General features: G+C 32.2%; 3 protein-coding genes across 4 annotated transcripts; all 3 read left to right on the top strand.

Moving 5' to 3' along the window:
• Positions 1-234: 234 nt before the first annotated feature.
• LOC121114059 (uncharacterized) lies at positions 235-1,933 on the top strand. The gene is made up of 3 exons (XM_040707895.2): positions 235-1,065; positions 1,181-1,255; positions 1,305-1,933. Exons 1-3 carry the CDS (start codon positions 740-742, stop codon positions 1,804-1,806), a joined length of 903 nt encoding a protein of 300 aa, XP_040563829.1. The 5' UTR covers positions 235-739; the 3' UTR covers positions 1,807-1,933.
• Positions 1,934-3,108: 1,175 nt separating this feature from the next.
• Positions 3,109-7,831, top strand: LOC121114037 (uncharacterized). Its single transcript, XM_071894121.1, has 4 exons — positions 3,109-3,307; positions 3,396-6,765; positions 6,910-7,501; positions 7,555-7,831. Exons 2-4 carry the CDS (start codon positions 3,400-3,402, stop codon positions 7,776-7,778), a joined length of 4,182 nt encoding a protein of 1,393 aa, XP_071750222.1. The 5' UTR covers positions 3,109-3,307; positions 3,396-3,399; the 3' UTR covers positions 7,779-7,831.
• A 34-nt stretch (positions 7,832-7,865) lies between these two features.
• On the top strand, positions 7,866-11,253 carry LOC121114040 (beta-1,3-galactosyltransferase 6). 2 transcript variants are annotated; one of them, XM_071887129.1, is made up of 2 exons: positions 7,866-9,549; positions 9,614-11,253. In XM_071887129.1, exon 1 carries the CDS (start codon positions 7,975-7,977, stop codon positions 8,971-8,973), a length of 999 nt encoding a protein of 332 aa, XP_071743230.1. In that variant the 5' UTR covers positions 7,866-7,974; the 3' UTR covers positions 8,974-9,549; positions 9,614-11,253. The 2 variants fall into 2 exon arrangements, with proteins under 2 accessions (XP_071743230.1, XP_040563809.1); XM_040707875.2 differs by having other exon boundaries at positions 9,230-9,549.
• The last annotated feature ends 921 nt before the right edge of the window (positions 11,254-12,174 follow it).

Below are 12,174 nucleotides of genomic sequence, written 5' to 3'. Positions count from 1 at the left end.
CTTATCAAAACAATAGTCGTTTTTCTCAACTTTGTTTTGTAATATGTGTTTTTCTCCTACAAATAAAATGATTAGGATTTCTTATTGAAGAGCTAACAACGACTGTATATTATAACGTTCTTCCTTTACCTTAATAATACATAATTTAAAATACACATATATATGATATCCACCCTCAGTAATTAGAGTTCCTGTAACAAGTATGCACGTAGAATATGCTAAAGAAGTACGCGTACTCTACGTTAACAGTACGTATTCTCAATATACATATAAGTAACATACATAGAAATGCGCATGTCTCAAAATGTAATATTGCGTAAGGACTAACGCTTCTTTCCATCAACTAATAATCAAACACAAAAAAGAAGAGTCCTAAATATATATTTTGAGTATTTTAATTGAATTTGTATTTTTTGTACCAAATCAAACATAGAAAGTGCAGTATTCTACATTCCTAAATATAGTAAAGGTGTATCTATTTAAGAATAATCATTTACACAGAGAACACATTTAAATGATAACATAAGAGCATCTAAAATAAAACTTATTTGTATTTTACAATCATTTCAAGTTTTAATGACATCTTAATTTCTATCAAAAGATACCATATATTACGATTAAACATAACTAAATAACGCAAGTCAACGTTTTTTTTAAAATCACATAACCTCAATCATTCTTCTTAAATATTTTATAAATAATAATACAAGCTGCTACTAACTAGCAACAGTGGGACTCGATGACTGAGGAAGTCAGTGATGGAGCATGCATTATCAGAGATTGCAACAATGAAGATGATGCAGTTATAAACCAACATGGACATCTCATACGAACGGTGGCACTCTTTTCCTTCCCCAGAAATCCTGAATTTGCGATAAAATGGCTTCGTTTCGCAGGAGAAGAAGTTCAACCCGACGAGTATCGTCAAAATCATACCAAATATCGAAAGTATCGCATTTGTTCGGATCATTTCTCACATTCAGATGTCGAAGTTAAGGCTATTGTTGGAGGAAGGCCCAAAATTAACAAAACAGCGATTCCTTGTTTCAAGGGTCCGGATTCCCTGTAATTATTATGTTTTATGTTATATATAAATAGTGTTTCATTCACTAAATATTTATAGGTGCTTAATTTTAATATTAGTATTATGACATCTTTTTTATCTCATCATATATTTTAGGGACGGCCCAGTGCTTGAAACTAAAGAAACTCACTCCAAAACCACTAATACTTCAGATATACAGACTAAGCAAAGGTATTATACATTTAAAGAATTCTATTATACTAAAGTGTACCTACTTTAGGCCTTTGAAAAAAAGAAAATATTCCTCGTCCAATTTATCTGATAGAAATAAACTCCTTAGTTTGGCGGATATAATTTATATGTTGCGAGAAATTATGGGCGGGCTTCCAAACTGGATTATATCGTCTAAAAATAATAATATAATATTTGCATTAATGTCTCTTGAACCTCTTCCTACGTGCATTACAAAATTAGAAATTGATACGAGGACTGGGCAATTGTTTCTTGAGAACCGTGGAGAAGTAAAGGATCTTCAAGAGCTAATTCCACATGATATTGACCGAACACTTGGTGGACGATTCTGTGTATTAAGACCCTTTGCTACCAATGTTGAAAACTTGTCCAAAGTTATAATATCCTTCTCACAGTGTGCACCATCCCAGAAGGACATTTTAGAAATTGGACTTAAAGAATTGAATAAAAAGGTCTTAGAGAGAACTAAGAATTCGAAATCTGCAAATGAAATTGTTAAAAGACTTCGAATAGCCTTCAAATTGAATTAATACAAATTAACAACAAAATAGTTAATATATATTTTTTTATGTACATTGTACAAAGGTGTTGAATTATCATCCGTTAATTTAATTTATGCAATTATCTGCTATCTATATATTATATGAGAACATATTATGTAAAGAGTATTTATTCTTTAAAAACTTCATTTTAGAGTTACACATTGACAGAATAATTTTTTTTAGATACCTGAAGGAATTGCTCGTTTTATAATTGAGCATGTGTCATTTTTTTTTCATTGCTTCGTTATCTTTTTGAGTCAGTCGTTAGTTACAAAAAAGACAGATTCCAGCAAATACTAAAGATAGTTTTACTTGATTACTTGACAAATTTATGAGGCCTAGATTGAATTCTAATTAGCAAGTTGGATGGCATTGCTCAAAACTTCCTTTTATTTATGTCTTAGAAAGGTAAACATTTTCACGGAGATAAGTCTAGAGACTTGTTATCCGTAGCTAATCTATTTTTATTAAACATATTTGACATTACCATTATGAAAATATATTGTAATTATTACCTAATTATAACAAATAATTAAATTAAGCCCACAAAATAGTAATTAAAGCTCATCCAGGACTGGGATATAATAAATCATTCTTATTGACATCCCAGTTTCCAATAGATCTTATGGCAGCTAACAATTTTAAGCCAGTCAGCGACGAGAACGAAAAAATATGTTCTTCTTCTAATGGGTACCCAGTGCCTACTCTTTTCCATGAATCCTTTATTTTAAAATATCTCAGGCTATGAATATGATTAATTATATTTAAAAGGTCATTACAGGTTCAATTATAGTCACACTAATCAATTGCAGGCACTAAATTATAGCTAATGTTCATGAATGTTTCATTCCATCCCACAAATTTGAACACAGATACCATAATTGACCAAAATACATAATTAAAGGTAAAATAATTAATAGACATATTATGTCCATAAATTATTTGAAGTTAATATTTTTAAAGGAAATGAAAATTAATTTTGATAGGATTTTTTTTTCTATAAATAAATTCAGGCCCGGACCCAATAATTGTAATTTAAACATTTTCCAAAAAAATCCTGCAGACTCCCTTGATGTTATTTTTTGTATAAACTAAAAGGTACAATTCTGCGCCTATTCGTAATTGAATTTTTTTTCCGATAGATGTGTATTTTCAAGATGTTTTTTCCATAGAGACTGAAAAGCTGTTAAATTTAAGTATTTCATTAAATTATTTCTCAATAATGTGATTTTTAAATCACATTATTGTGGTTCACATATGGTACCTCTGTAACAACTTATTATTAAGTTATTTGTTTGTTATTGTTTACTATTGCATAGTTCATAGATAATTTATATTACATATTTGATATTAGTAATACTTATTTGAGTTATTATTATTACTTACAAATAAAATTTGATAAGATTAAAATAGATCTCAATTATCATTATAAGTAATATTTTTTAAATAATTATTTATAATCTGACCGCTCACCTTTTATTTATCCTGGGTATGTCTGACTATAACATTGTTTGGATTGAAATGTCGTATAATAATAAATAATTATTATTAATATCAAATATAATTTGTTTTTCCAGTGGAATGCCCAACTCGAAGAAGCGAGGGAAAGGTGGTGGCGGAAGAAGTGTGGAAAAGGAAAAGCCTCTCCTGACTGTTCAAGGAGTACTCCGACTGGAAAAATCCTTCATTTCCCCTAGCCATGAAGACGCCGACTATATCGAAGTACCAGGGGCTGATCGAGAGAAGAATAAGACGAAAATCCTTTTAATCCCGGGGTGCAGCGAACACGAGCTTGTGGACTACAAGGCAGGCTACGACATCGGACCAGAAAATCCCTTTCCCACAAATGAGCCTGAAGTGAGGATCTTTGAAGAACGAAAGGCCGTTGAAAAGTCTCAAGAAGCATTCCAAAAGTTGAAAGAACAGTCTGAGGCTGAGAAAAAAGCAAGGAATGACGCCTTTTCCTCTCATCCAACCAATTACGATAATGCTCCTCTCCCTTTCGGTGAATCTCTTCAACCACCTGGTGAAGAATCTCATGAAGAAAAAGATAAAACAGACACTCAAAACCAGGCCAACAAGGATGAATCATCTGAATCTAAAGAGTCATGTCAAACTGAAAATATGTCACGGGCTGAATTAGATCGTAGAGTGTTCGAGGAACAATCCATAAGGAACATGGCTCTCTCTGTTGCCCTTGAAATGGAAGAAAAACGTAAAAAGAAGTGTAGCGTTAAAGAAGTCCCGGAAGAAAAAAGTGAAAATGAAGATACAAATATCTACTCACTCAATCAAATGACGGTGAATCAATTGCATCAAGAACAGGAAGATGCAAATAGAGTAGGTCCTCAGATATCTCAAGATCAGTTGGTTAAAGCAGCAGAGAGTAATCCCGGCTATGATGCTAAGATGCTATTGGAATCGTATTGGAGTTTTGTGAAGGAAAATCCCAGGGATTTTAATGGTTGGACGTATCTTGTACAACAAGCAGAAAGTTTAGATATCTTGGATGAAATTCGATTGGTTTACAACTCATTTTTACCTATTTATCCTTATTGCTTTGCTTACTGGATCCGATATTCTGATATCGAGAGAAAAAAGAACAATTGGGAAAGATCTTTGGCAATCCTTCATAGAGGTTTAGAAGCTATCCCTCTAAGTGTGGATCTCTGGATAACATATCTTGAACTGTATCGTAAGCTGTATAAACACCATGACAAATTTGACGAATTATTTCGAGATAAATGTGAAAATGCTATTACATCAGTGGGTTTAGAATACAAATCAGATGGTCTTTGGGAGCGTTATATTGAATGGGAGTCGGAAAGGAAAAATTTTAGACATGTCACTAAAATATTTAGAAGATTGGTAGCCTTACCTACGAAGCTGTACAACAAACATTGGGATAATTTTATCGCCCACATTCGAGATCATCATCCTAGAGATATTTTAGAATATCCGGAATATGAACAGCTTAGACGTATTACCTGTAAAGAATTAGGCCTTACGTATAGACCTGACCCTGTGATAGAACCTTCATTGGTTCGAAAAGTCGTTCAACCAGAAGATAGATTAAAAGTTGGCATGAAGGAAAGAATTGTTGCATCTGTGATAGGAGACCATGAAAAAACTGAGTTGCTAGTTGACGAAATTTATCGTTTTGAAGAAAAGATTAAACGATCATATTTTCATGTCCGGAGTTTAGATGCTAAACAATTAAAAAATTGGGATAGCTACTTAGATTATGAAATAAAGAAGGAAAATCACGAAAGAATAATCGTGTTGTTTGAAAGGTGCCTTATACCTTGTGCAAATTACGAACAATTCTGGATCAAATATGCTCGTTACTTGGAAAACTTCTTCAGAGATTCCCTTAAGAAGAGCAATGAGTTATATCCTTCTCTTCAAGAACATCGCCCGTCCATTTTGGATCTTGAGAAAGCGCGTTGGTCCTTTGGAACAGGTCTCTCTGCAGTTGATCAATTGAAGGAAAAGCGTTGTGCCTGGACCTTACGAGGATGGAAAGAAGAGGATGAAGAAGGAAATGAGGTTATGCGAGTTGTTTCAGAACCGGAATCTTCTGAAGATCAAACAATTTCACAGGAAAAGGATGAAAACACATCTATGGAATGTGAAGAACACTCTTCACATGATGTAAAAGATTTTGGAAAAGAAAATGAAACGCAGGAACCTTCTGTATCAAATGAAAATCATCCTTGTACATCTACAGATACAAAGAGTAGAGAAAATTGTCTACCCACTGAAACTGATACATTAGATAACATTTCTACGAGTTTAAGTTGTGATGATAGGATAGATGAAATTAGTAAAGCCTTTCAAAAAGAAATTGAGGCGGAAATGTCCACTGTATTGAAAACTTCTTGGTCTAATGATATAAATTATGAAGCCGTTCGATCTGTTTATAAGCGTGCTTGTCACATACATTGTCCTTCAAAGGCTTTAGTTCAATTGAAGTGGGCGGCTTTTGAGGAAGAATGCGGAAAGCTTGACTCTGCGATGGAAATTCTAACTGATCTTTCTAAGACATATCCTTTACTCTTAGAATGTTGTATGCAGATGATTGATATTCAAAGAAGGCAAGGGACTTTTGACAAAGTCGATGAAATGTATAAAAAACTCATTAAAAAGATACCACAAAACAGAAAGAATATCAAAACTTGGGCGTCTATGAAATATGCCCGATTTTTGTTTAAGATTGTTGGTAATACTGAGAAAGCCCTTGGAGTATTGAGAGCTGCATTAAAGCGGGAAAGGGGTGAACCTAGGCTCTATTCGCAAATTATCGATATATGTTACCAAAGAAGTCCCATTGATGTACCTGGATTTACAGCTGCCATTGAGCTTGCATTGAACTCTTCAGAGCTTACATATCGGCAAAAATTTGAATTTGCAAAAAGGAAGACTGAATTTCTTCAGGAGTTTGGAGATGTCAAAAGATATCGAGATGCCTGTGATCAACTTAAAATATATAGATCTCACTGTGCACAAGAACTAAAATTGGAATCTAAAAAGAAGAAGGAACTTGAAAAAGAAGAACAAAAGTTGAAAGAACTTGAAGAAATCAAAGCTAAAACTAGAGCAATGGCCAATATGAAAGCCAAAATTGCTGAAAGCGATGGCAAGCTTATGTGCACTCATTGTCAAAAGTCAATGTATCCTAATGCTCAAGGTGTTTATGAATTTGAGCACTTCCGTCCTCATGCAGAAAATGCTTCTTCCACAGAAAAGATATCAAATCTTCCTGAAGAAGAAGAAGGTGTTGTTGACCTTTTGGATATGGCTATTCCTGAAGATCAGGCTCAAGAAATTCAAAAATCGTTGAAGGAAAGTACAAAATATAAGGAAGTTGCTCCAACATGGGAGTTGAATATTGAAACCTATGGATACGGTAAAAAAGAAAAATTTATGACCCTGACTATGAACATATAGAAAATGCTAAATTTAGAGAATATGAAAGGTTGGAAATTGAGGGATATGACAATTCCATTAAGGATGCTGGCCATGATAAAATTAAGAATTTCAAAGCTCCTGGGTTCGGATCTTCAAAATTAGATGAATCCAATATAGAAGATAAGCCTGCGTATACCACTTCGGACTATATACTTCCCCCCGAAAGTTCCACAGTTAGTGATGGGTCCAGGGATTGGGCCAATGAAACCAAATGAAACTTCAGAGGAAGAAGCTAAACCTGATATTTTTGAATTACCTCCAGAAATTGCAAATCCTCAAAAGTCTCCATGCGTCAATGTTCCTGAATGGTTTATAAAAGATGGTGGTGAACTATGCTTGTCAGATACTTCAAATGGCATATCTGTTATTCGATATTGGCCGAAATTTTTATCCGATAAGGGTAACCATTTAATGTTTAATCGTCTTCGAAAATACTGCAAGTGGCATCAAAAACAAGTAAAGATCGGTGGTGAATGGAAATATGAAACTAGATTGGTTGCTTGGTATGGACCATGTGATTATATTCACTCCGGATTAAACTTAGAAAAAAATCTTAATTGGGCTCCAGAATTATTAGATTTACTTCATCGTTTAATAAGTATGACGAATACAGAGTTCAATTCTTGTTTTGCAAATCTATATAGACATGGACATGATATGTGTGGTTGGCACGCAGATGTACACCCTCAACTAGGCCGTAATCCGGATATAGGTATGTCTGTATAATTATTAATTATCTAAACATTAACATTTAATTATTTTCAGCTTCAATCTCATTAGGAGTTGTACGTGTTTTTGAATTTCGTAAAAAGTCTGGACCACCAAACTTTATTCGCTTTCCCCTATTTCCTGGAAGTTTATTAGTAATGGAGGGTGCCACTCAAGAAGATTGGCTTCATTGCCTACCTCGTGATGTTAACTGCAAAGAAGAGAGGATCAATTTAACGTTTCGGACTATGTATTCCATTGATAAACGAAATACTTCATAATTATACTCTCTTATTCTTTGATTTACATATATAATATATTTCGAAAAAATAGATTTTTCTATAGGGATAAATATTTATTTATTTATAATTAATGGTACGCGAAAATAATTTATTCGTGTATAATAAATTACTTGATGACAAGTTTACAATAAAAACAAAAATACTGATTACTTTTCATTATGCATTACAGTGAGATATGAATGGACGTTACATGGTGAATAGTTTGGTCCTTCCTCTTCTTCTAGTTATTGTAAGCTTCATCATTGGTTACCAATATGCAACTTTGGCTCATATGGATGAATCACATTGTTTTGAAACTAATCATCAAAATTCAGATGACTTAAATATCCTTTTACACAACGGAGGCCGACAAAAAACATCTTTTTTAGTTGTTATAATTATTTCGGAGCCGTCTAATGTTGACAGACGTAATGCTATACGTTCTACATGGTTAAGTAATTTACCAATTGATGTCCAAAGACAGATTTTATGCTACTTTGTTGTTGGATCGATTGATATAACATCGTCGTTGGAAGGAACACTTCTTGAAGAATCTAAGAAACATGGAGATCTTTTGATACTTCCTGTTTTCGATACTTATATAACCCTCACAAAAAAAGTCTTAGAGACCTTCATTCAAATAAATCGTAATGTTGATTTCAAATACTTACTCAAGGTTGACGATGATAGCTATGCTCGATTACCCGAAATCCTAGACGAACTCAAAAACTCAAATTACCAAGAGTCGCTTTACTGGGGGTATTTCAAAGGCACTGGAACTATATTTCGGCATGGAAAATGGGCTGAGCAAGATTACAACTTATGTGATAGGTACTTGCCTTATGCTCTTGGTGGTGGCTATGTTCTTTCCAGCAATTTGGTATCTTTTTTGGCTGAAAACTCCAATCTTTTAACTAATTATAGAAATGAAGATATTTCTATCGGTTCTTGGCTTGCTGGACTCAAAGTGAATAAAATTCATGACATTCGCTTTGATACAGAATATAGGTCTAGAGGTTGTCTCAATTCGTATTTGGTTTCTCACAAACAAAGCATTAAGGATCTTAAGAATAAGCATCATTCCCTTACTACTCGTGGAACTCTTTGTCAATCAGAGTTCGAATTGTTTCGTAGCTACAATTATAATTGGAAGGCGCCACCATCTAAATGTTGCCCTATTATTACTGTTGATTAAATCATTTTATTTTGTAACAGAAGACTTTTAATTAGTCCATAGATATTTATAAATTTTAATATTGTTTTTTTATGTTACTAAGGGTTTTTCATAGTTTTAGCATTGTTTTCCTTATTCACTCGTTTTCAATATTTTTTCTTATTTTTTAATTATGTAAATTAATGAATTCACAATGATAATTTTTCGAGCTTCTCAAATCCAACTTTCTTCGTTCTGTTGTAGTACAAAGCTTGTATTTTATGTACTCATTAGTTCGGTATTACTTCTAATTTTGTTTTTATTACATATTTTATTTTATTTTTTTGTACTCATAATAAAATTGTTTGATTCCTAATCTTCATTATGTTTATGAAACAATTTGTTACTTATGACTTCTTATAGGAATGGACTTTGATGAGACTAGAATAGATTCGCTGAATAGTTTGTCCGCAGCTGCCGCTATAGGAAATTGTTCCTTATTACAAAAATTACTATCTGAAGGAAAAGAGGATCACCAGGACAATAGGGGTTGGAGAGCAATTCACCATGCCGTAGTTAACAAACACACCCATTGTTTATCACTTCTAATACATAATGGTACATATTTTTTAATTAATATTTTTAACTTTTAATAGCTACTTACATAATTGCTTTCTGTCAGGAAAAACCAATATCAACTGGAAATCTTTCGAAGAAATGAGTCCTCTTCATCTGGGAGTAAAATCATCTCATCTCCCCACAGTAGAGACCCTCTTAAATGTACCCTCGATTGATATCAATTGCCTCAACCCTTTTGAAGGTTCTTGCTTGCATTTGGCAATGGGTTTAGAGTCAATCGAGATCGGGTTTGCTATGCTAAAAATTCTAGTACAAAGAGGCGCGAACGTTAATTTAAAAAATGGGGTGGGAGAAACCCCTTTGCATCTTGCTTGTCTTTTCGATGCCTCAGGAGATTCTGTTAAATTTCTACTTCAACATGGAGCGGATGTATTAGCCCTAGATGAAGATGGTGTAACACCCTTTATGATGGGTTGTGAGTCTAATAATAGTAGTAGTCTTAAATATTTATTAGAATTTGTTGATACAAAAACTAGATCCAAAATGATACGTATGAAGTCGTTCAGGGGACATAGTGCCTTATACTTTGCGGTGATGAGAGGTGCTACAGAATGTGTAAAAATATTATTAAAAAATAATGCCGATGTAAATGAAAAATTGCCCAATGGTGATTTCATCATTTTTGAATCTGTATGCACACAAACAGAACAAACTTCTACCATTCTAAAACTATTACTTCAGCATGTGAATATTAGCACTATTAACTTAGACCCACATTTAGTTACTAAGATTTACAGATTAGCAGTTGATAATTTTAAAGTTCCCAAGTGTTTGAAAACACTCCTGAAATACGAAATAAATCCCAATAGTTTTAAATTAAAAGTTAACCAATCCTGTATTTCGAACTATGTTTTTCAATATGCTCCCTCCTACGAAAAACTATCTATGTCTTTAGTTTCGTATTTCTTATTGGTTTGTCCTCTTGATACAAACTTTGACATATCAGTATTTGATGAACTTTCAACTGGGTTAGAAAATATGAAAAAGGATGATATTTTATTCATTCATCCTATAGTTGCACTGTCTTTGAACAGTAATGCTCAAAAAATGACACTCATACCGCAGATTATTTCTAAGTTATTAAGTTTATGTCCCAATTATTTATCATCAGATGACATAAAAGTTATTTCTCTATTTGGCGGAGTACAACAAAAATTACAATGCTTGAAAAGTGGAATCATTACTCCAAGAACATTACAACACTCATTGAAGGATATTCAAGAACTTAAAGTTCCATGGAAGTCGATGCACTGGGATGCCTGTCACATAATCAGTATTATCATCAATGTATATGTAATATCAGTATGTTATGGAGATTCAAAATTTATCAATCATACTTTGAGTTCACCATTTTATTCAACTCTGACTGACTTGGAAATATTTAAAGAAGCCTACAAGCAATGTTCAAATCCGAAAAACTTGAGCATTTTGTCTAGAAATGTTATAACAGACCATTGTATCCAAGTTGATATGCATACCATTCCGGAAATTTGCAAAAAATTAATTCAATACTCAGATATATTTGAAGAAGACATTGTGTCATTGACAGGCTCAATAAGATATAATTTAGATTTTTGAGAAGATACTTTTGAATTTCCAATTATAATTAAAATAAAGTTAAATTCTATATATTATTATATACTAGTACATATATTTTTATTCTAAATAAAATACAGGATTGAACTATTGTATTTACCATTTATCCACTTTTAATTCTTTTTTTTTTTTTTTTTTTGAAATTATAATTTATTACCCTAATTACATAAATTTATAGATGTTAATAAAGTATTTTTTGAAGAATATTAATAATTTATTCCAATATTTAAATTTAAATATAATTTTATTTAGCCTTTCAAAATATTAATATTAGATTTGAGAAATTACTCTAATTCCAAGAAATGGTGTTCAGAAAACTCATAAAAGGCAAAAACAACTGCTTAAATGGTCACAACAACAGGGGTAGTTACATTGGGTGTAGCATTATAATTAGCAATTGTGTATATCCTTCATGATAATAGTATGTTGTTATATAAGCATAAATAACGGGGAAACTATCTTTTTTGATGCTCTTAATAAGGAGTAATATCTCCGGACATTACTACATAATTAGCTTTTGCTCTAAATCTTTAAGATGAATTTATTTCTAACATTCTTTTTATTAGTATATTTATTGTCTAATTTTATGATTTTGACATTTACTTTATTAATAATAATTAGTTAGATCTCATCGGTAGAGATATATCTATCCTGTGCACAATTGTATATTGCAACTTCCACATGAAGAAGAGGGGTGATTATCTTTTTGATTAAACTCCACGTCTCGCTTGTGTATTGCAACCTAAAGTTATGACATATTTAACTGTATTCCGGTGTCAGAACAAGAAAATATTATTTGGATCAATCTATTATTTCAATATTCTGTATATATAATTTATTGTTATTAGTTATATGATTCCAATTGTTTAATTTTGTATATTTAACATAAATGTATGATGGTATATTTTTATTATGTAGATTATATTTAATTAAAGCCTCTTTTTTAAACTTGGAACTTCAAATATATTTCAAAATACTTTACTTTGTCGTTTCATTAGTTATTATTCT

The sequence above is a fragment of the Lepeophtheirus salmonis genome, chromosome 1, assembly GCF_016086655.4.
Source record: "Lepeophtheirus salmonis chromosome 1, UVic_Lsal_1.4, whole genome shotgun sequence".
Taxonomy (NCBI): Eukaryota; Metazoa; Arthropoda; class Copepoda; order Siphonostomatoida; family Caligidae; genus Lepeophtheirus; species Lepeophtheirus salmonis.
Note: the sequence above shows the minus strand (reverse complement) of the source record. Positions and strands in the feature narration are given on the sequence as shown.

What these genes read in the sequence shown, in the direction of transcription:
- LOC121114059 (XM_040707895.2), top strand. Translation starts at nt 740, where the DNA reads ATGACTGAGGAAGTCAGTGATGGAGCATGCATTATCAGAGATTGCAAC. An exon ending in TTCAAGGGTCCGGATTCCCT is followed by an intron (nt 1,066 to 1,180) that starts GTAATTATTATG and finishes CATATATTTTAG; the next exon opens with GGACGGCCCAGTGCTTGAAA. An exon ending in GATATACAGACTAAGCAAAG is followed by an intron (nt 1,256 to 1,304) that starts GTATTATACATT and finishes TACCTACTTTAG; the next exon opens with GCCTTTGAAAAAAAGAAAAT.
- LOC121114037 (XM_071894121.1), top strand. Translation starts at nt 3,400, where the DNA reads ATGCCCAACTCGAAGAAGCGAGGGAAAGGTGGTGGCGGAAGAAGTGTG. An exon ending in TGACCCTGACTATGAACATA is followed by an intron (nt 6,766 to 6,909) that starts TAGAAAATGCTA and finishes CCAATATAGAAG; the next exon opens with ATAAGCCTGCGTATACCACT. An exon ending in AGGCCGTAATCCGGATATAG is followed by an intron (nt 7,502 to 7,554) that starts GTATGTCTGTAT and finishes AATTATTTTCAG; the next exon opens with CTTCAATCTCATTAGGAGTT.
- LOC121114040 (XM_040707875.2), top strand. Translation starts at nt 9,357, where the DNA reads ATGGACTTTGATGAGACTAGAATAGATTCGCTGAATAGTTTGTCCGCA. An exon ending in ATCACTTCTAATACATAATG is followed by an intron (nt 9,550 to 9,613) that starts GTACATATTTTT and finishes GCTTTCTGTCAG; the next exon opens with GAAAAACCAATATCAACTGG.